We start from the raw sequence: 24176 nt of genomic DNA on the forward strand, positions 1-24176 counted from the left end.
TCTAATATGGATAGCAGGATGACAAACGTTCCCATGCAATCATTTGTTGAGAAACACAGAAACCATAAATTGTCTTGAGACAACTTTCTCAAAAATTTAGAAAGAATTTTCTTAGTAATAGTCCAGCTTCGGCATGCGCATTAACCCATATGCACCTACGCATGCACGTGTAGAGTGTGATCAGTCTAACCTAACATCCTTTGATGTGATTGGTCCAAACACGAGTAACAAGGCTCTTGAGTCCTTTATGGCCCTTTGTTGATTAACGAGGTCAGTCACATGCAGTAATCCAACGGAGAATTACCAATTGGTTTCTGGTATCACTCGATTGAGGGGTAAATAATGCTTGATCCAATTAATCTTAGATTCTACCAAGTCAAGTCTCTTACACAACGGATGAAGGCTGACTAGCCTTAAAACCTTATCATCAAATTGGAAACATTTTTAACAATATTAGTTCTTTGCACATTGTATCCATGTCAAATTAAGATACCATGGAACTTATGGCTGAGTGCCAGTTCTGGAAAACTTTGGTTTGGTGATGGCCCTGTGCTCTTGGAGTAGAGAAGGAATTGATGGATTTATTCATTGTGCCATCGGGGACCCAAGATTGCATAAGTCGCCTACCCTAAGCTGAACATCATTCAAAATTTCAGACTAAGCTGATCATAATCTGTGTTCTAGTACTGCATTTAAATGGACCGAGCAAAAAAACAAAGATTCCTTTGTTGTGACAATTATTCTGACAGACACATCTGTTCATCTGTGTCACCTGTATCGTTGAGTTATTTTGATGAGAGGTCTGATGCTATTTATTACTCATGGCTGAGATGAGAAGTGTAACAGTCCACGTTCCTGAGCCAGCCAATTGTCCCCATGTTGCCCTCTACAGAAGTATACAAAACAAATATAACAAGCAAAGATGCTACTCATTCCTGTGTCCCAGTAGTATTTGAGGATCATACAAGACTACAAAATTTTTAAGGAAACTTTCTAGCTGAAGGATAATAAGCCATTTGCGCAAGCTAGGATCATGGCTTATGCACAAAAGTAGATGACATGAAATATGCAGAAGTTATTATTTCACTCTGAAATCTGTTTATAAACATGTGACAACCAGTCATGTAGATCGAATGTCACAAAAATTTTACCATGTTCTAGCATCCAAGGAAGAGCATTTTGGTGCTAGATTTGATTCCCATATTTTTGAGGCTAAGGATTGGTTTCCATATCAGTTCACAAATCTTCAGCATGTGGTGCACGCGACATAGGGAGCCTGAGTAGATACACTACATGTTAGTATGCTTCACGAGACCATCTCTCTCTGAATACTGCTTAGAAGAAATAGGCTAAAGTTAATTGCATCTAGAGCTTCATTCAAGCTTCACAGCATTCTTGCCTGATGTTTTACATTGCTGTTCCAGTGATCATAAAATATAATGGAACAAAGAACAATCAGGTTTATGGTACAATAGCTTCCGGTGTATGCAGGTCTATTTTGTAAGCGCAGAAAAGTCAGATTTACAATTTTTAACTTACAATTCAATCTTCTTCTGACCAATGACTTCCTGTTTAATATAGATGATGCACCCTAGAACTACTTTATAATTAACTAATAATAGTGATCCTCCTCAAGTTTCTCTATGATTTCCTTTCTTACAATAGAAAATGAAAGATTTGCTTGTGTTTGCTCGCAAAATGAGACCATAATCTATGTGAAGGGGCTGGATGACAGGGAGAAGGAGGAAAAGGTATCAGAGAAAATGAGCAAATAAGAAAGTAAATAACATGATTCAATGGAGAAATATAAACTTATACATTATATATTTGGACAAGAATCTTCATCAAGGACCCAATTAGCTGTCCTGCAATTGGAAAAATGCAGGACCAAAATGAACTGGACATACATAAGAATACCCCGAAAAGCCAGAATAAAATAAATCAATAGAGTGACAATGGAAAGGGGCATATACATTACTAACAACATCACCACATAGATATTTACTTTTGGCATAACCACAACCAGCTATCGGCAGCCCTTTATGAGATAAGAAGATGGGCTTGTTAAGTTTACTGAAGTTTCCATATTGCCTACATTCTTGTTTCCTGTTTTCCCGACAGGTGTTCCACATGCACTGAAATCAAGAACTCTCGCCTCTGTCTGGGAAACATTCAAAGGTTAGCAGAATAAATCAAGAACAATATACAGAGGCATAGCTGTGATTGAAAACTAAAATTATCACATCAAGAAAAAAAACTACTGATAAGGATGAAAAAAAAGCTTCTAGACAACAAGTATAAAGGAGACAAATTTTCAGCAATTACATTTCTCACACATATCAGAGACATGCTAATAAGGATAAAAACGTCAAAACATATATTATCTAGACTTACACATGATGCAACCATATGGACAAATGTCCCCAAAGCCGTTGTAGTAATAAACCATCATGTAATAACAAAAGTTTGGTATAAACATATCAGCTTTTCAAGTCATTACCGGGGCATTAGAAATGCTATGAGCAATTGCACAGAAGATTTTTTTTTAGTTCCTCTAGATTCTTTTTTTTTAAAAAAAGCTCCCCTTGGTTTTTGTTAGTTCCTCTAGATTTTTTTTTTTAAGTCCTCTAAGCCTAGAAGGGAACCTAGGTTCCAAATTGTTCCATACAACATTTCAGTTCAGGTGGCGAGATCTGCTGTCCATATTGTCCTATGAAAGTATTCAAACCCTTCATGTCAAGTGTCACATCCACCTAATATAGGATGATGATCCGGATGGGATGTCAATGCCGATGGCAGATCCTTCAATGGCATTGAAAATATGATCCAGTGTAAGAAAATTGAACTGCCAGATTTTTGAGTTCTTCAAGGGCCTACCAATGTAAAATGCTAAGTTAAGGGTTTCCTCATATAATATTCATATCCAAGTAGCCAAATATGCTGCCTAGTTAGCCCCATTAAAAATTTTATGCACTTTTATGTGTAGTATCACATCCACCCTATACCAGAGGGGGACAATCTGATGAGAATTTTGATGCAGATGACAGATACTGGAATTGAATATGTGGATCCGACAGTAAGCCAATTTAGAGACAACCATAGTATCATTAAAAAAAGGAAAGGAGTAAACTATCAAGAGCAAGCTACCATGACTTTTGATATCATAGGATTAGGATGATCTTCCAATTCTTTGTCTGACTGAATATTTTCTTTCTGGAAGTTTTCCTTGCCAGAGTGCCTTTTGTCCGATACCCCTCCAGGGCTTCCACTTGCCAATACCTCCTGTGCCTCAGCCACAACAGAAGCAGAGTGTTCACTTAACTGTTTCATCAGTCCAATGGCATCATAGGTTCTGTCTACTGGGCTCATGAAGTACCCTATGTCCTGTAAAGATCAGAGGATGGAAACAATGAAATGAGTAAAAGAACTCCAGGGTTCACGAGATATAGAAAATAAATCACAAAAAGTTATTAAGAACTTTTAAGTCTTCAACTGTACAATGGAACCTAAAATATTTCTTTCTAAAAGTTGAGATAAATAATCAATGAAGTGACACAAAAGTACAGAATAAAAGGGAGCCTAAACTGTAGCTTTTCTTCAATTAGAGGTAGTTTGAGCTATTTGTCAATGTTTCATAATGTATCGCTAAAATTTCAAGTCTCATTGTATATTGTAAAGGTCAGCCAAACTAATTGTCCTTACTAATAAGTTTACCCGAATATGGATATTGGTGAACTTTATAGTTCCCATATATGACTCAGATAATCAGTAATATGCTTCAGCTACCTCAAATGTTATGTCTGTATTGATTGTGTGTCCCGGAAGAAGTGAATTCATAAACCAAGGTGATTTCCATGCTGAAGGAGATTCTATCCCTCTTTTGATGCCCGGGGTATCAGCAAAACTGTCAAAACAAAAGAAAGAAAAACAAAAGAAATCAGCACTAAAGACAGTTAAGAGCACAGGCATGCACCATTATTTCATATTAGTCAAACAAATATGCCATTGTCTCTTAAATTATTACTAAATAACCACATACATAGCTGACTAAAAGTTGCAGAAATCAAGAAGATGGCATACTTATGACATCTATGACCCCATACAAATCATTATATAAAAGAACTCTGCCCAACTAGTTACGTGCTTCTACCAGTAATGAAAACTTGAAGTAGAGCTCTAAGAATAGTGTAGAACAACAACATTTCAAGTCATAATAATGACATAGAGTTAAATGCAGAGCTATTTAAGAAGGGTCCATGTAAAATAAAGTACTTGAAGTTGAACAGAAACAAATTAAAGAAGTAAATCAGTGCTAAGGAAAACAAGTGTCTAATTCACAATTGTATGTTGAAAGGAATCAGCTAAAGAGATTACTCATACTGTGAACAAGAGAAAATGAACCAACCATTCCACATACATTTCTTGAGTCCTATAAATTTATAGAATCTGATGCTCTCACAGTCTCTTTATGCTCATTTAAAGAACAGAAAGAGGTATAGATAGGAAGTCAGTGACCTCTACTCTATGTAGTGTCAATGTCCTGCATAACAACAGAACTTGACTTAAGATTTTTTTTTTTTTTATTGGTTACCATTTTGTACTGATTTGGTTGGCATATGTATAATTATATGCATTTTGTTTCTTTGAACCTATTATACTAACTATTGAAAAGCATATATGTGACAACCATAGACATCAGGTAGCTCTAACTAAAGCATAATCGAATGTAATTGTGTTTCCTCAGCAGGAGAAAAAAAACATTGTTTAACTAACTTCCATAATGGTATAAAGTAGCTATAACTCATACATTATCACATGTAATTGTATATCCTCAGCAGGAAAACAAACATTATTTAACTGACTAACACAATGGTACTTACTGATATAAAGTAAGCCAGACAAGCATGTGAAAGGGGACTGCTTTGTCCAAATACGACTATAATAAACTTTATACTGCTGTCCAGTTGAACTAGAGCCTATTGGAAAACTCTTGCTAAGATGCCATCATACCACAACTTAGCATAATTTTAAATGTTGAATGCAATCGAGATTGTTTAGGATGTACTAGAATTGAAATTGTTTAATATGAACTAGGGACACGAAAATTGTGCATAGCAAAAGACCTCAAATTTCTCTCTAATCAACAGACTGCAGCATGCAAAGTGGCAATACAGTTAACAGAAAACTTTTTGTGTACTGAAAAGGAGGAAAAGGAGCAAATGTAAGACTTGGCACAATCATGGGTTGCCTCAGTTGATCTTACATGTTTAAGTTTTCAAGGTCCATGTCAATGGATGAACCATGCTTTTCAATTGAAACCTCTGATGGATGCACTCGTGGAGCACATTGCGCTGATGTAACTCGAACCTGATGCTGTACCTGCTCACTTTCACCAACTCCAGGAGACAGGAAGGCAGAAAAATCAGATAAGGATTTAGAAGGAACAGCTGAGTTATCCTTATTTGGTGTAGCCTCATTACTTCTGAAAGTCTGGTCTTTTAAAGACCTAGCAGCAGTACTCGTATGTCCATTTATGGGATGCCCATCTCGATCAGTGGCAAATAATAGCATGTCATTGTTATTATGTTCAACAAGAACTCCAGCAGGCTGCTGATGAAAACCACATTGGTGGTGCAATTGCAATGTTAAGTGTTAAAAAGATTGAACAACAACAGAAAAGCAAAGTAAATCTACTTGGAGAACACTCACAATCATCTTAAACTCACTCCAGAACAACTTTGTTATCTACTGAAAACCATTTAAGAACAATGCATCATCAGTAATCAAGGTCTATTAAACTCAAGGTGAAGCATTCTGTCCATAACAAGTTTGACACATTTGGCATACCATAATCACCTAATGTATTTTAGTTTCAGTCCTTGATCCATATGGGGCAGCGGCCATATATAGCACATATGGTCTCCCTCCAACACTTCATTGCATATATTCTTGGTAATCTATCCATCCTCATTCCTCAAATTTCAACCCAACTACCATAAAATGCAAAATTTGAGAAGTACATGTTGGACTCAAAGCAATATTTGAAAACCAAAACTGGATACCTATTTAAGAATGTGAAAGCCTATTCCAAACCAATACAACCAGTACGTATAACATGGGAACGATTGCTTTCTTCTCCCAAATGTTTCTGCTCCCTCTGGTTTATCACCTTTTTTTTTTTTGATATTCTTACCAATTAAAAATGCTTGGATGGTTGGAATTTGGGACAATATATATTTGACTAATATATGAGATAGTGTAACAACATCCATCAGGTATGGTATTACGATTTTAGAAATAAATTAATAACAGAAAAAAGTTACTAAGAACTAAGAAGAATGAAGTGCTTGAATAATTTGTATAAATTATAGTCCAGATCAGCCACTATGCAAGTCAGTTTTGTTGTCAGTTCTGATAAAACAGTCTGCTCTATTCTCAAAAACGCTACCTATATTGCCATCTCAATCAAGCATACAAAAATATAAATACATATATACACAACAGAATGTGTTCATGCATGCATGCATGTATGAGACAGAATATATACTTTAGAGTATGTATGTCTATACGAGGTCTCCATCAAGAATGTGCCAGTGTACAAACTAGATTAGTTTCAATCAAAAGCATTCTAAAGCTGCTTGAGTTTTGGTAGTTTTGGCTCAGGAAATTTAGTTCAGCCTTGTCCAGTTCCATGATTTGATCAAAATCTACAAATGTAAAGCTGAAATCCTGATATTCTAAGGATATTTGTTTTTAAGCAGGATATCAAAACTGAGGATGCAACTACAAATTTCCTGCAAATATAACAATGCCTGATATATATACAGCCTTTAGAATACATAAATGGAAAATACACCAAACATGCATTGCCAATTTCTGCAATAGTACAATACATCAGGCTATGAGATGAGCTTTCTCCAACCATGCAAACTATTAGATCACTTATATAACAAAATCATTCCTTTCTCTTTTTGCCACTAGCTTAAATTTCAAAGGTCAAAAGATTTAATACTTTTTGTTATGATATACTGTTTACCTATAGTTACAGGGCTAAGTGATAACTTCCTTTACCACATGCACTGGCACTAATTACAACACATAATGGTCATCTTGCATCATTGGATGACACAAGTATCCTTTGATGTCAATAATTGACTGCAGTGCATATGTATGCTTAGTTTACAGCATCTCCATCTTTTACATCATCAAGCATAGACATGTCTTAAGTTGATGTGCGACTTCTTAACAAAATGCAGTAACTTTTGTAACAATATACCAGGCATTACAGCCACTTGGAATCAGAAGGAAACCCAATTATTTTTAGCAAAGGTAATTTACATCCATATGGAGATAACCAAGTGACCATAAAAGGATAAATAAGCATTTGTAAAGCAGATATGATTCAAAGTCCATAAAGCACACAAGATACAACACGTGATATTACTAAGTGAGTTTCATCCAACTTGGTCTAGGCACGCTTACCCCCCCCAATTAAGCTAGCACATGAAAAAAAAAAACCTACCAAAAGCTCAGCTCTTTGAATTTTCCAAATCCACAGAGCTAGCCTTTCTCAGCTCAGCTCAATTGATCTTGAAGCAACCAATCTCAAAACCCACATAAAGTACAGAATTTTACAATTCCAGAAATATTAGATATCATTGTATGATAGTTATTATATGCATGGTGAACTCATTGGTACATTATATAACATATAAGAACAAGCCAAAACTAATCTGGGTCAAGCTTACCTCAGTTTCCTTGTGCAATGCAAGGAAACGAAGGCTGGGGTCATTTACAAGCAAAAACTTATAACATTCACTTAGAACAGGCCAAACAAGCTTTTCACAGGCATCGCAAGTTCTCAATATATGATACTGCAAAAAACAGTGTCTGGAAAATGGTAATTGCAACTAGTAACATGTAATACTATGGAGAAGAAAAAATACTAGTCAGGAAATACTTACTTCCGTTTCTCTAACATTAACCTCAAGTTTAGTGGGGACACTGATGGTAGATGCACATTGTTTCATCTTAGCTTGAAAATTACTGGTACTGGATGCTTTGCTTGAAATCCTGGCCTCCATGGAAGCACTTTCATCCTTTTGACAACTTGGAGCATGATCCAAATTTTCTTTATCCTCCAAACAATATTCATGTTTCTTTTTCTGATGATTTGAAGGGGAAAAAGCATCTGCATCAATAGAGCATGAAGAATTTCTGTAAGCGCCACCTTCATCATTCATGGTATTCAAGGAGGAATTATCAGTTCTGCTTATAGGTGTTAAAAATAACACACGATCCATGTCTGTCCCAGATTTCTTGTCAATTCTCCGTTCCTGCAAAGGTGACAATAATTCACGTTGCCGTTTCTTCATAATGGAAGGTGTGCATATGAAGCTTTTGGCAGCACTTCTAAGTAAAGCATCAGGACTCTCATCGTGAGAAGGTGAATCCCATAGGCTGTATGGTGTAGAAGACATCATCAGTTGCCGAATTCCAAGGGGACTGTATGCCTGCTGAAGATCTCCAGAGGATATAAGGTCGCAGCTGACAAATGGAATTTCCAAACTTGGAAAACGAGGAGGTTCATAAAATAGAGCTCCAGAGTCCTGATGTTCTTCAGCCTGTATAGCTGGATTTTCATCTTGTGATGTAATTTTGCCAGTGGCATTTGGAGTTTCCGAACCCATCATTTCCATATAGGTTTGCTTTGGACTTTCAGTTTCCTTGCCCCTGTCTGCAGGGGCACAAATCTTAGATCTGGCACCACCACTGGGGGATAATAAAGAAGAGCAGCTGGAATAAGCAAAGCCACCGTACGTGCATGTAATGAGTTCTGAATCTTGAGTTCCTACAGAAATCTCTCTCATGTCCACATCATCACTTCCATATGTTGGTTTTCCATCACCTGGACAAACATAAGATGGTGGAACTACAGTCATCAAGCCCTGACAATATGAATTCCCCAACATATCTGATGAATTGATTAGATATAGAGGCTGTGAGCATGAAATCAAATCCCTATAATCCAAAGAACTGCAAAAATCAGGTTGGGAATTTACAGATCCAGAGTTGTAACCGATATTTGTAATGCTTGGTGCAGTAAAAGGATCTCCCAGAGTAATATCTTGATGCATTGCTGCTCCAAATAAATTATCGCTACAGCAGTCAGCTTCAGCAATCAAAAGTTGACCCTGGTTGTCAGATCCTAAACCACTGTTTGTGACAGAAGTAGGCATTTCCATTCCCACAGGATCTGGTAAAGAACCAGATTTGCTTTCATAATTTTCAACACAGTGTGCACGGTGTTCTGTTGTCCTTTTTAACTCTGGTGATTTCTGTGTGGACTCCAGCAAAGAGTTGGTCAATTCTTCTGAAATCATTTGGTTAGCCAAGCTTTTTGATACTTCAACCTCGTGTACACGATGACAGGGAGCAGTTACTGCAACATCATCTCCACATTGTATTTCAGGGAGAACACGTGCAATTTCCTCCATGGAAGTGTAATATTCCTCGGAGCACATTGGCAACTGAGAATTTTGTATATCTTCTTTCTTGGCATCCTCCCCAAGTTTTATATCATCATGCAGTGGAACTGTATTAGCCAATTCATAATCAGATTGAGAGCAACCGACCAAGGCTGATGATGACCCTTGACTACATTCTGATGAATACTCAACCTCTTGCCTGTCTTTAAAGCCACTATTGTCACTGTTCTGTTGATTCACTACAGATGAAGAAATGCACTGGGCAGGATTTTCCACATGAGGCAGGCCTTGGAATTGGGCAAGGAGACCTGATGCCATATATGAGTCCAATTTCTTCTTTACAGAGCTGTTCCAGTGATTTTTTATAGCATTGTCTGTCCTGATGATGCATAGCACAATGGTTTTCAATATTCATCAGAAAAAGCAGTTGAATTAAAAGAAAAAATGTTGACATTAATATCACTTGGCAGTCCACTGAACAAAGAAAGAATTGAGCGAGCACCAATAAATATTCACAGGAACTGTAAATTAAATAAAAATAAAAACAGTCGAAAGAAGTTGTATTTGTAGACAGTAGTAGCAGTATTACATATCTGCACCAATGCAAAAAGAAGAAGAAGAAGAAGAAGAAGAAGAAGAGTTGAATTCTTAAATGATGACGATAAACAAAGACTGAAGATATTGAACGAATGTTGATATGTCCATGAGTGCATAAGCACATTCATGCATGCAATCCACTGGACAAAAGCACAGACAAAGGAATACACAGGTACTTTCTCGCAAGGCTGCAAAAACATAAATATACACGTGCATATAAACATCAATTTATGGAAGAACATATTTTACTCTGCCATAAATAAATGAATATAGTCTAATTCCAATCTGGCAAACTGGCAGGAGAGCCCTGAAAAGAGTGTTTGCAAGGAATTTTTACAAATTTAACATCTGTAGTGAAAAACTCTATTTATTTACTTTGATGGACAGCTAAAGTTTCAGATTCACACCTGCCTGGTAAAAATTTTGTCAACTCCGCCCACTTGTTTCCATAAATTTGATGAGCATGAATCAGCGTTATCTCCTCTTCTTGAGTCCATGCCTGCTTGTTAATGGCAGGGTTAAGATGATTGTGCCACCTAAAATGTAACTCTTTCACAATTAGAAGATCATGGCTAGTGAAATGACAAATCAAAATCGAAAGGATTGAAGGGTCAAGAGAGTAAACGTTTTTTAGTTCAAAACCCAAAGAAGATATGTTGCTGAAGTTTCCAGATATTATTTCACTATAAAATTAAAAAGAAATAGTCCATCACCAATTGGCAGTCCAAACAATCGAGGCATGGTGCATTCAGCAACTATTACAAATGAGCTTGATTTAAAGCAGATCATGAGTAGATAGGTAAAGAAGCTACTAAATGCCATATTAAATATGCAGAAGTTTCTCACTTTAGATGCTTGCATTGTCTTTTGAATCTTTATAAACCTAAGATAAGCTACTGAACAAAAATTTAGAATGTAAAAAATAGTTTAATTGTGCAACATTGACAACTGACAAGCCTTAATGGATTAATAATTAACTTCAAGTATCATAGTATCATTTCCAAAATTGCATGTAAAATCTTCAAGTGACTTCAGAGATGAATCTTAAAGGATCTGGGCATACTCTAGTTGATCAAAACTAAAGGTTGAACCCATGCAAAAGACAATTCTTAATCGCCTGTGCATGTGGCTCAACCATCACGAGAATCAAGTAACTCTTAGTCAGCAGACACCAGAAAAGAAACAGGCCCCTCTCCATTTCTTGAGTATTTGATGATTCTTCAGTGTCCATCCCTGGTGCATTCAGATCATCAGAAGATCATCATATTAAGAATTTTCACCATATACTTCTTCTGAGAACTAGAAGTGGAAGTCTGGCTGAATACCAGACAGAGGACAGGACCGAACTCCGACCTCTTATATCCACAGAAGAGACTTCACCACCTCAGTCAGTACGCACCCTCTACTTTTATTAATTAGTCTTTGTTTTCTTCTTGCATACTATCAATAATGCACTCAGAGGTTCATGTTTCATTAAAAATTTGAGACACCCTAGAGAGGTCAACAAGCATGTCATTTCTTGGGCCCTCTGAAAATCTTCCCTGAAGGCTCTCTTTTAGTGCTGTCTAATGGTTGTAACATCCCGAGACAAGGAGTTATTGCAACTTTTATGAAAACTGTGAATAGTAATATGAAGGGGTTTTTGTTTGGTTATCTTCCAACCTGTTGATAGTTTTACGCTCCAGTTTTGTAATGAAAGGCCATCTAAATTCTCCCTCTCTCTCTTTCTCTCACATGCACGCACATGCACACTCTGGTCCATCAGTGGTCATCAAGGTTGTTGGAGCCTTGCTACTCTTGGTGTCAGTTTAAGAATCAGCACCCTGATTTTTTACTGAAAGCAAGTCAAAGTTGTATGGAGTCCACCTGTCTTAGCTGCTATAGGACTACCCATGGTTAGCAAACCCTGAGATCTTCCTTTCCTTTCTGCAAAGTCACAATTTGCACCTCATTTTCCCAACTTTAGCATGCAATGACTCCAAGTTGCCCCACTTTTGTTAGATTTGCTCGACTGTAGCCATTTTAAGAGAATTTGCCAAAACTCATTGTTTTGCTAATTTACTTGATGTTGTATCATAAGCCTATCCTAGCACGAACCATCTGATTCTACATATTTTCCCTATTTGATGTTTGACTTATTATTAAACAGGTGTATTGTTTTATTTGTAGTTTTGTACTATTCAGCTTATTCTCATTCCATATAAGGGTATTTTTGCTCATAAATATTTGAAATTGCATGTATATCCTCATAAATTTACTATCTGCATGCTTGCCCTTATCAATTATTTCTTATTGCATGTCCATCCTCAACATCATAGTCCGCTCGACGATTAGTTTAACTAGCAGTTAACTAAACAAAAAAAAAGAAAATGATGTACACCCTTGTAAATATCTAAGATTGAATGTATACCCTCATAAATTTATTATTTGCATGTAAACCCATATAAATTATTTCTTTTGGAACATATACTTTTACCGAGTAAAGTTATTTTGGTTCTTTCAATTGTAAACAGCTTGTTTCTTCATGCTGACTGCAGGGTAGATATACAGAGGGAAAGATTTACGATGATATACATGCAGACAGTCAATTTGTGAAGATATACATGCAATTTCAGATATTTATAAGAGTGTACATTGCAAAAAAAAAACCTTCATACTACTAGTCTTAGGGTTTAAAGTTTAAACCATCTTTTCCGGTCGGCAACATTACTGCAGGTGGGTCCATCCTCTACTCGTAGCTAACTCATGGTCAGATAACCTACTAGAAGTCTAGAACCATCCAATACTTGCTATAGGAAATGTGCACCTTTAGGGTTTTTCACTTATCTAAGGGCTTATTAAAATCTAGAACACCCTCTGACACAACCATGCCTCTTCCTAGTTCATGATTCTTGACTTGCACTCATTGTCATTTACGTTCAACTGACATCATCTAGACCATCTTCCATCTTCCTTTCATGTGAATTAATACTCATCACATACTAAACCCACTGTGTCTCAACTCTCAATCAACTTAGGTTGACCTACTTGGATAAGCATTTGAAACCTTTGGCATTCAGATGACTTTGTTCGAATTATCAAGCATACAATCTTACCTTGGCTAGAGACCAAATGCCGCATAGGATACATGTATGTTTATTGTCTAAATTTCTGCATATATGTGATCAGAATGTGGATAATTTGCCCTTCAGACTTGTCCTTGATTCTACAAATCAAGCTCAAAATCTTATCTTGGATGAACACCTACCTCTGCCACATGGTTCATTTAAGCACTTCTAACTTCATAAGTGGACCGGCCAATATTTTCCTTTAGCACTACATTGCTTATCAAACTTTCCCTTTTGATCTCATCTTTGCTGGCCCAGATAAATCAGCTAACTTTCATACATCCCTACACCTATGGAATGGCAATCACTAAACCAGCATCATCTTAAGATGCTCATAAAAGGACCTAGCTACCTCCTTAAACGATCATAGAATCCACTGGTGGCAAAAATTTTCCTCCACATTTTGAGCTGCTTCAAATTCAACTGCCTTCCCAACAATGGCAGTCTTGTCACACATGTTGTCCAACATGTCAAATAGTTGCCTCTCATCAAAACATATCACAGCTTGTTGAGTTGACCAATATTGCTGCTAACCAGCTTCTTCACGTAGAATCTTGCTGGTAGCATCAAAATCTTGGTTTTTAGCTATTTTAATCAAAGTGGTCCATCTGAGCATTGTCCACATCCTCCTTTTTTTGGGCCAATCAGCAGCATAACAGAAGGTTTCACACCTTGACTGGAGCATTGTTATAGCCCAAAACCTAATTCAGCCCACCAAAACGAAAAAAAAAAAAAAAGAAAAACAGAGTAAAACCGGGAAGAAGACTCCCGGTAGGAGTCTTCTTCTCCGGCGAGACCCAAGCACATTAGGAGTCCTAGAACCCCTCGAAATCCTAGGATCTTCTATAAGAAGGTCTCCCCTCTCTTTAGAATCGATCCATCGGCCTCTTCTCCCTCTCTTTCTCTCCGATTTTCCCGAAATAGAGCCGCGGACACCACCTTGTCTTCGCCGTGATTGCTCTCCGACGAAGTCACCAGAGGTCAAGGTAAGCTTCCCTCCTTTTCCTCTCTTCCTTCCCCTTCTTTCCGTGATCTTGTGCGCGGCTGCCGGCGACGAGAGTCGCCGATTTCCGGTCGGGGAAGAGACCTCTGTTTTGGTCTCTTTCCCGTGGATTTTTCTGGCACCGGCAATCGAAATCGATCGCCGGCCACGCTCCTCCGTGACCGGGGGAGTGGCCCCCGTCGGCCGCCGGCCTCCGCTGCGGCGGCCGTGGCCTGAATGGCCCGGCCAAGGATGGGCCACACCGTCCCCTGTTCCGGCACGGGAAGAACCAAGAAAAAGAAGAAAAGAAGAAAAAGAAGAAAAAAAAGAAAAAGAAGAAAAAGAAAAGAGAAAGAAGGAAAAAGAGAAAAAGAAAAGGAAAGAAAAAGAAGAAAAAAGAAGAAAAAGAAAAGAAAAAAAAATAATAATAATAATAAATATATATATATATATATATATTTATATATATATATATAAGTAAGTAAATAAATAAATAAATAAATAAATAAATAAAATAAAAAAAAATGACAAGAGAGAGTTTTTCTCTCTCTCCTCTCTCTTCTTTCAGTCTGAACCTTGACTTTCTCTCTCTGAAATTGGACTTTCTCTCTCTAGAATTTTCTCTCTCTAGATTATTTCTCTCTCTTGATGAATTTTTCTCTCTCTAAGTTATTCCTCTAGGATTAGCGAAGTGGAAGGCTTCATTGATGATCTTGATCGAGTTTAGGGAAGAGTTTGATTTTAAGTGAGGTTTTGATTTTGGGATTTGTTAGATTTAATTTTGACTTAAAATTAATGTAAAAATATAATTTTGGATAATAGGCTCGGAAGAATCTCCTAGAAGTTAGTCGACCTGTTCATTTAGTGCTTCGTGAAAGGTAAGTAATGAATCCTCTTCTCGAGATATTTCATATTTATTCTGAAAATAAATAATTATTCTCTGAAATTATGCATGATTTATGAAATTATGTTTTGAAAGAAAAATGCTTTTGAAATGTTATGGTATATCGATTTATGCACATATTTAGTGAGAGATTATGATATATATTATGGTACAAAGTGTTTTGATCTAGATCGGATTTATGCTCTCAGCCTAACTATGTTTCAGTGGGCCCCGCCAATGGAGATTATACGTTGGTACTCAGTGGACCCTGCCAGTGGGGGTTGTGCACTGGTGTTTGTGGACCCTGCCAGTGGGGGTTGTGCGCTGATATTCTGTGGACCCCGCCAATGGGGGTTAAACGTTGGTCATAGTCAAGGCTGTTGAGTTACGAGTGATTTTGAATCGAATCGGATTTATGATTATATTATATGTGAATATTTGAAAATATTTGATTTGTATTAAATCAGCATGAAATATACTCTTATGTTTATTTGCAGCATTATTCTTGAAAATTATATAATATCTGAATTATCTAGTTGAGATGTTTGTTACTTACTGGGCTGTCTAGCTCATTACCTTTCTTTCTAATTTTCAGATTCAGATAATTAATTTCGAGCGTGGGAAGAAATATTGGGACAGAGCTTTTAGAGACGAGATTTAGCATTATCAACTTCATTGAATTTTAGATCTATTGTTTTTATTTTTATAGAAAAAATTTTATTGGATGTAAGACATTTGATTTAATTACTTGAATTACAGTTGAATAGTAATTATTTGAATTTATTCCGCTGTGATGCATTGATATCGTGATGAGATGCTTTGCATGCTTATGGAGAGAGTTCTTCATGAGTATGCGGCGGTTGCCGCGGCCCTCGATCCACAAATCTCGGGTCGGGGGCGTGACAAGCATATTTCATGTTGTTTATGTGGTAAACAAATATGGCATCATTCTATATTCAATCGGTGCCTCCTTAGATCCATTTGTTGATTTATCTTATCACACAAATGAGCATCTTCAAGTTTGTAACCTACTTTCATTTGTTAATATTTATCCTTATCAACTCCATAATCCATTGAACCCAAACCTAGGCCATCTCCTCTATAGGTTATACTGCTACAAAAGATTGATACCTATGGTTCAAATGCAAAGGGACATTAAGGGATCTATACATGATCCAAGGTCAATAAGTAAGCAACGTGCTTATTCCATTGCCGGATTGGATAAGGTTTTAGATTAGGATAAGATAGGGTAATTAGAGACTAGGGAGAATGCAAGAAAAATTGTTGGAGTTGGGCAAGGAATCTGGGACAAGGGAAGGAGCGGGGCAAAAGAAAACAAAAGGAGAACTACATAAATGTGGGAAGATGGAAGTAGGCATGGGTCTGCAGAAAATCTATACCGAGGCACATAGGATCATAGTCCAATGCAGGTGCCTAGATAGCATAGAGTAACAAGGCATCAAGAGGTGAGAAGTCGAGCCGAGATTAGTGCAAAGCACAATGCTTATTAGTGGTGCCATTACTAGATAGGGCCATCAAGTGGTGCCCATTGTAAGCTTAAAGTTGTTGGGGACTTCCAATGGTGGTACCGCCAGGTGGCATTACCAAGCAGGAGTTGACTAGGTAAGGAGAGTAATTGGAAACTGAGTGAATGGGCTTAGTTGGGAAGAAGCAACAACAAATAATGAAAGAAAGAGAGATAGAAAGAGCAGAATTCTTTTTATATTAGATCATGATGTTATCTGCATGTGTGTCAAAGAACTTGAATATTTGATTTGTTCAGTGGAATCTGTGTTGGATTTGTGTCCTAGAAGTCAATTGTTGGCTGACACATTATGTATTTCTAGGGTCTAAATTTGTACTTGTAATACTTTCATTATAAATAAAGAGCTTTTTCTTTCCAATCATGCTTATATGTCCATGATTTGTCCTAGAAATTAACAAAGATGATTTTTGTATATTCTTAAAAAGTTAAGAATTTGAGACATACATTAATTAGTGGTTAATTTCTAAATGCTCCCGATCAAAGGATCATCACGGAGGACAGTGATCAATCCATTTGAGATCGGTGCACGGTTCACCTCCCTTGTGGGTAGATGAGTCTTGGATCTGCAGTGTAGAGATACTGGGGTGAAGGTGCAGGTGGTTGTTAGAGAACAACTTACACTAAGCGTGACCAACATGAGAACCACATGGATGTCTACTCACTCGTCAGTGATCTTCTCGATGCTGCAGTGGTATGAGTGGTCCTTTGACCTGCGGTGATATTGGCTATTCGCAGCGAGGCTACTGAATTTGACTGCACGTTCTTTTGATCCCTAGCTATTCGGGTTCTTGCTGTGTATGTTGGCTTCAGTAGGTTCAGATTCGCTGTTTAGAGTAGGATGCACCTAAATGAAATTTATCGATCTTGGTAGAAAAGGAGAAGTCCTATGTGATTTGCAAGATTGAGTTCAGAAAGTCTTTGGCCAAAGCAAGTATGAATACTGGAAAAGAGTTTTCATGGGATTCACAAATGAACTCGAGTCGGCCAATCTTACATAAGACTGACGATGGAGTTTGACGAGTTCTCCATGACCTCCGTCAAGTTGGGACTCACAATAGAAGAACTAAATCATACGATAACTGCATCTAGGGGTTCATATTTTCATTCTACTGAGTCACCACTACATACTGCTAGATGTCACTAGTAGATTGTGAGACTCATCGGGCATCATCTTGATGATCGATGGCTCTCGAAGGATAGAATTGAAAATATTTCAATCCATCGAAAAGAGTTTCGATGATATTGTGATAGAGATCACAATATATCTCACTACCAGATAGAATAAAACCTATGGGACCACACATTAAGGGATTTAATCTCGAATTTGCCAATTGGACTTATGAAATTCTAATTGGGTTAAGGTTTATTTGAAACTCTATTAGGTTTATGAGAATCATGCTAGCACATGATTAAACCTAATTTTTTTCGAGACTTTGATTTGATCAAGTCTATAGCCTTGAACCTAACCTAAATTTATTTGGATTTAATTGGGCTCTTAATTATAAGTCCAAGAGGATTTAATTAAATCAATCAGTTGGCATAATTATCCTAACATTATCTCTTCCATATCTCCTAATTATCTCTAAGTATAAATATGGAATAGATGGAAGAATGGATGGCGTAATTTTTTTTGAAAATTATCGAACACCATATCCTAGAGGGGCCCACCCCCTCTTATGTGTCATGGTGTGAAGGAGAGAGGATAGGGTCCATGCCCCATCTCTTATGACTGGAGATCCCTTTGTAGGGCACCAAGAGTTGGCGTCCCAACCACCTAACATTTATTCCATGGATGACTATTGCACATGCTTAAAAGAGCTGATTAATTATTTTTTATATCTATTTTATTTGGCATAAATCATATTTAAAAGGTAGAAGATTCTTATGAGATAAGGATCTACCTTTTTAAGATGACAGGGTTCCTAATATGTGTCAGGGCTTATGTCTATTTAAAGGGAGGTCTCTAGGATTTCTTAGTATTGATTTTTCATCAAAAAAACCTTCCCTCTCTCCATCTCCATGCCTCCTCTCTCTCATATTCTTCCTTTCCACGCCTAAAGGTTGGGTGTTCTCTCTTCCACACACTTAGAAGGAGTTCTGGTGACTTAGAGATCAAGAATTGAGGAGAAGAAGAAGAAGGCTGCAGATCAAGAAATTGATCTCTCAGTTAAGATCAAAAGAGTTGATCAGAGTCCTCAAAGCCAAGGTTCTTCTTGAGAAGAAGAATTTCTACGAGAAGAAAAGTTCGAGATTGATTTCGGTGGATACCCGTAGAGGCCGGACACGTGTACGGCTCCATCTTCTACGAATCTGAGATCATCTGAAGCGGTGAATTTCTACCCGCGTAAAGATAATGAGATATGATCTCATATTTTTTTTAAATTTCAGATTAATTATATGTGCTTTCTTCTGGGCTTGGGTAGGTTTAGATCTGGTATCTTACATGTGGGGTTAAAGGGTTTAACCCGATTTATTTTTCGCTGCATGTTTTCAAAATTTTAAAATCTACACATGCTGCCTACCCTGTTTTCTATCAATCTGAACCCAAACAAGAGATCTATTAAGCACAATCTTCTAGATTCAAATCCAATAAGGGCTGAATTTGGATAGGATTTGCAAAATATTAGCCTACATTGCCACCCCATATTGTTACACTGCAACCCTTACTTGCCTCTTTTAATGTAAAGCACTATTGCTAATTGCAGAACATATTCAGCCATTATTTAGCAAATTTGCTGAGGAGATCCCTTTTAAGGTCAAAAGCAATGCTAAAGATAGACATAGTCATTTTATTGTGTTCGTCTACCAGGCTATCGATGTTGCATTCTTTATTAATGATATAGGTCTGTGAATGTCATCATACATATATTCTACGTGTAAAATACCATTTATGTCATGCATTGCTCATCTGGTGTGAGACACTGAAACATGTTTATGCTAGGCTGGCACCATTATATTTTAAAAATTCTCCAATACTTGATCTTCAAGTTCTAATAGCAATCAAGTTTAGTAAAAAATTATTATCAAGTTACAAAAAAGTTAATTGTCAGTAAAACTTTTACTAATCATTGGATTTTGGAGCTGTAATAGAGCAAGAGACTACAAAACTGCAACATGGAAATGATAGAGGACCTATGAGTTCATGCAATTCTAAATGCCATACCTTTCTCGGCATTGTTTTCCAATACGTCCAGGTAATGCTTGAGCGATGGTGGACCACTTCTTTGGTCCATATTTATTTACCATTTGAATGATTTTCTCATCTTCCTGTTGAAAAAAAAAAAAAGAAAGAAAAACAATAGGCAACTTTATTTATAGATGGGTCCAATGTTTTCTTGGGAACAGTTCAAACAAATCAAAAAAAAAAAAAGGCAGTACATCAGGGACAAGTTGCATAGTTATATAGTATATGTCTAGAATGTGTTACCTCTTTTGACCATGGTCCTTTCACAAGCTCAGGATTTAAAACCTTCTGCCACCTGTGCAAGCACTGAACATCGGTCCTATCTGGAAAACATTCGGCTGCAAGGCAGATAGACGAAACAGTAATAAAGCATGCTTATAAAACTTCAATATATGAGAAGAAATAAGCTGCATTTCCACATACATGCAAGATATAACCTCTAATTGCATAAACTGAACAATGCCACTATACGAAAAATCATAGCATCTGCCTACTAAATTAGAAAGCTTAAGTTTTTTCAAGCAGAATAGAGTGAACTACTAAAAATCTGGCAAACAGAATAAACAAACTTGAGAAGGAATGAAAAATTTCATAATTTCCTACAAAAATTTTAAAAAAATATTTAATAGACAAAACTATTAAGAGAACAGCCTAGATTCTGAGGATGTATCTCTTTCTCATTTATCCAAAATTTAGAGAGAGAGAGCATGATAAAAAGGTCCGTTCATTTGCTGACAAACATCACAAGGAACTAAATATACCTACAAAAGTGAATATATGTCTTCAGAGTGAGTTCAGAGAAGATGCACTTAGGCATGAATGCCTATAGCTAACAGTTTGAAATTAAAAGAATTAAAATATAATTTCTATTTATATCTAAAAATGAAGGTAACTTTACTGTAAGACTTGCAGACCAGATTGTAATCAACTTAGTAGTTAAGGCTACAAAGGTGACAAAAAGAAAATATGCCAGATCTATGGATAAAAAGATGGAAAACACTTTCAGATGGAAAATTAGTTGTTCTACACTGGTTTACTCTATGCATATCTTTTTAGTTACTATCTTGATGGAAGCCATGAGTGCAAAGAAAAGCACATTGAAACTTTCAAAACACATCAGAAGCTCTAATAATTAATGTATTCAGTATTAACTTGGATTTCAATGTCCAAAATTTCCTAGGAAAATTCTCATATTGGAAAAACAAATAAATGTGATTCTCATATAACTGTTGAATAGACCCACAGATCGATGGACTATGAATGAGAATGAGATTGAGCATAGCGGACTGCAAAAAGATAGGATAACATGTTTAAGTGAATTTGTTAATAATTTTTTTAAAAAAAATCATAAAACTTGCTTAACATACCGAATAATAAAATTCAATACAACCAAAAAAAGAATAAATCATCTTGGCTGCTTTCATAAGCTAGCATTAGGATATAAGTTACATCAACTTTTCATAATGAGTACCTATCTTTTTCCAATTTTTCCCTCTAAACTTTTGGACAGCTCTGCACAATATTGCATCCTGCAAGTATAATCAAAGCAATACATGACATCAATTACACAAACCCAAAAAAACACAAGCTGTGAATGAAACAGAAAAAGCAAAATAGCCTCTGATAGATTAGAACAAGAGATATGTTTCATCATATCTAGCCAGTAAATTAGAGCCGATCAGCATGTGTGCAAGACAACTCGGCTTCTCAGAAGCAATATAACATGGTTACCACCTTAGTCATGAAGAACCAGGGTGAACACAATCATAAATTTGTAGAGAACTAGTCAACCTTTTCAAACTCGAAGAAGACTGTTCCGAGACATCCAAAGATCCATAATTTAATATGTACATTACTTATGAATGTACTAATCAGAGTTTTGAAAACATCTCCTGATTGACTTATGCTTGAGGACCATGTGTTAAAACAAGGCTGAAACAGGAACCATTGGGCAAGAAGACGGTGACAATTTACTCACTAGACTGGAGATTCAGCAGAAAAGATCATTTGGTCCAACTATCGCAACTATCACAAAGCAAACCATGGGGGTAAAGCATCGTTTGCTATGTAACATGGTAGGCAATCACATTTTGTATGAATATAGTCTACAAATTGGTTGAGTAAGTTATCAGCAATAAATTATCACAAATACTTCACATTTTCCTCCAAATTAAGAAAAATTTGTAATTCTTTTGAACTTACAAATTTTCGTATTGGCCTTCGGCCTCAGCCGACTTTTGCTCCAATAATAGAAACCATGACCTTAGTTACCACACTCACTAATTGATGATATTGTTGGTGGGATTTTGAAAAATCATAATCTCCCATTGGGAGAATTAAATAATTCACTTTAGCCAATTTAGAGGAGAATTCAAAATAAATAGATGACCATTAAACAAGAAAACTACATTATAAAATTTAGAGTTAACCAAAACAAAAGTCATGAGGATCAATTGTTGAAAATACTAAAACACGAGAACGACGAGATGTACACTAACATGAAAACATCTAAAAATGTGACATAAATTTCAAGGAAAACAACCAGAATGTAAATCATAAAACTTTTCCCTGGATCCAGATCATAGAAAGCAAGAAGCATATTAGGAAAAGGTTGATCTTCCAAGATGGTACACAAGTATCAGATTTCTGCAGTCACAACTTTTCCGATCTACATAATGCAAATGCAGAAATGTAACAAAATATATCTATGATCACAATTCCTTCTACCGTTTATATAACTGCTTAGCTTAATGTCCAAACACAATAACTCTTAGGATCACATCAGGATATAATATACAAACATCTAAGATTACCTCTTCAGGTGTCCACTGCCCTTTGGTTGAGCGGCGTGTTGGACCAGTGGTCCTCCTGCAAAACAATCCAATCGATGTATTAGCTGGATCTTCCTCTGCAATAACCCACTATCAATCATTTTCTATCATACCAACAAATCTAAATCAGTGGACCAATTAACTGGGATATACCATATATCTAACCCTCGACCACTAAAGCATGGAACTCAAGTCAGAGTTTCCAGATATGGAAATGAAGATAACCCAGGTCTGAAATGCATTAAGTATCAAGGACTTACCCATGCAATAGCCGCTGTCTTTGAAGCTCATCACTACTCCCATCCTGAACAGCAGTAGAAGGAGATGCAGAAGTTTCACCTTTCTTAGCACCCTTTTCCTTGTCACTTGCCATCGTCCCTTAACTGATGAGCGAAGAAAGAAGTCCCAATCCCCAGTCGGTTGCAGAACTCCAGAGAGAAAGATCTCCAAACCATCATCAGGAACAAAGGAAGGCGATGATAGATTCCTCTAACAAAAGAAAGACCACAGACTGGAAATAGAAATGGAAACAGAAAAATGATCTTTAGTCTCCATAAGATCCAGCGTATCCCAGAAGATTCACAAGAAGAACACCCGTTTGATGGGCGATGAACAACATAACTCGACCAATTCAATGCCAATCAAAAGGAAGGTCAATCAACGAAAAAGATTTCAACTTGGCAAGCTAGTTATCAAGTAAAATTTCAAATTGGCAAGATAAGCTGAGAAAAGCCAATCAAGGAACGATCCAAGTTGCCAAATTTCCTATACGGATCTGTTAACCCCGCCAAATACACCTAATCATCAAAAAAAGGCAACTCGTTGAACCAATTATCCCCTCCAGAGTGAAACCAGGCCCAGAAAGGAACACCTAGAAGGACCGTAATCATCAATTTCTTCAAGAATTCGAGATTCAATGGAAGAAACGATCAAGATCTCAGGCGCCTCGCCTCAGAGAAAAACCCTAATTGAATATGGCACTCGAGGAATCGAAATCGAAAGAAAAAAAATTCAGGAACTCACCGTCCGAATGCAGTCAGAGAGCGAGGACTCAATATATCCATGGCACATTTGAGATCTCCGCGAGCTTTTTCAAATTGAGAGAACGGTCCGAAGACTAAGAGGAGGGCGTTTTTTATTGTTCTTTTCGAACTTGACAGGGGCGGACGAGGGCAGTTTCAAACCCTACCTTTAAACGTCGAGCAGCTCTTCTGCGATCGGACGGAGGTCGCTTCTCTCTAAAGTGCATGGAAAGATCCACACCGTCCGTTCCGAGGGCGTCCATGTCGGATTTCTCTTCAGCATTTTGAATCGCAACGGCTGTCAACCGGCTACAGGCGGTGGAATGGTGGGTGGGTGACCGACTTGGAATTTGTGGTGATCGTTAATTGCAAATCAGTGCTGTTCAACTGATGGGGTATTTGGCTCTGATTAGCCACAGTCTGATGGATTCAGCTTCTTGATTTCCTGGTGACCCAAACCATATATACTAAAAAAAAAAAGGATGTGGTGACCCTGGCACCAAAGTGGGTGTGAATTTGTGTGATGTTAAGTGAGT

The 24176-nt window shown here is 37.0% G+C and overlaps 1 protein-coding gene across 4 annotated transcripts; it reads right to left on the reverse strand.

Moving 5' to 3' along the window:
- Positions 1-1718: 1718 nt before the first annotated feature.
- Positions 1719-23776, reverse strand: LOC105040829 (transcription factor MYB3R-1). Of its 4 annotated transcripts, XM_029263291.2 has the most exons (13): positions 23642-23776; positions 22879-23129; positions 22601-22655; positions 21259-21316; positions 20031-20125; positions 19767-19870; positions 10493-10621; positions 7965-9867; positions 5481-5610; positions 5264-5396; positions 3787-3904; positions 3148-3384; positions 1736-2161 (listed from the first exon to the last, which is right to left on the reverse strand). In XM_029263291.2, exons 2-13 carry the CDS (start codon positions 22989-22991, stop codon positions 2027-2029), a joined length of 3210 nt encoding a protein of 1069 aa, XP_029119124.1. In that variant the 5' UTR covers positions 22992-23129; positions 23642-23776; the 3' UTR covers positions 1736-2026. The 4 variants fall into 4 exon arrangements, with proteins under 4 accessions (XP_010915833.1, XP_019704522.1, XP_029119124.1 ...); XM_010917531.3 differs by having other exon boundaries at positions 1719-2157; positions 5264-5610; XM_019848963.2 differs by having other exon boundaries at positions 1735-2161; positions 5264-5607.
- Between the last annotated feature and the right edge of the window lie 400 nt (positions 23777-24176).

Source organism: Elaeis guineensis, chromosome 3, assembly GCF_000442705.2.
Source record: "Elaeis guineensis isolate ETL-2024a chromosome 3, EG11, whole genome shotgun sequence".
In the NCBI taxonomy this organism is placed as follows: Eukaryota; Viridiplantae; Streptophyta; class Magnoliopsida; order Arecales; family Arecaceae; genus Elaeis; species Elaeis guineensis.

Bases quoted from the DNA above. Each gene is read 5' to 3' on its own strand.
- LOC105040829 (XM_010917530.3), bottom strand. From the start codon at position 22,991: ATGGCAAGTGACAAGGAAAAGGGTGCTAAGAAAGGTGAAACTTCTGCA. The intron at 21,317-22,600 runs GTAATCTTAGAT...TTATACTTGCAG, and splicing joins GGCAGTGGACACCTGAAGAG to GATGCAATATTGTGCAGAGC. The intron at 9,868-10,492 runs GTGTGAATCTGA...ATGCATCATCAG, and splicing joins ACAAAATTTTTACCAGGCAG to GACAGACAATGCTATAAAAA.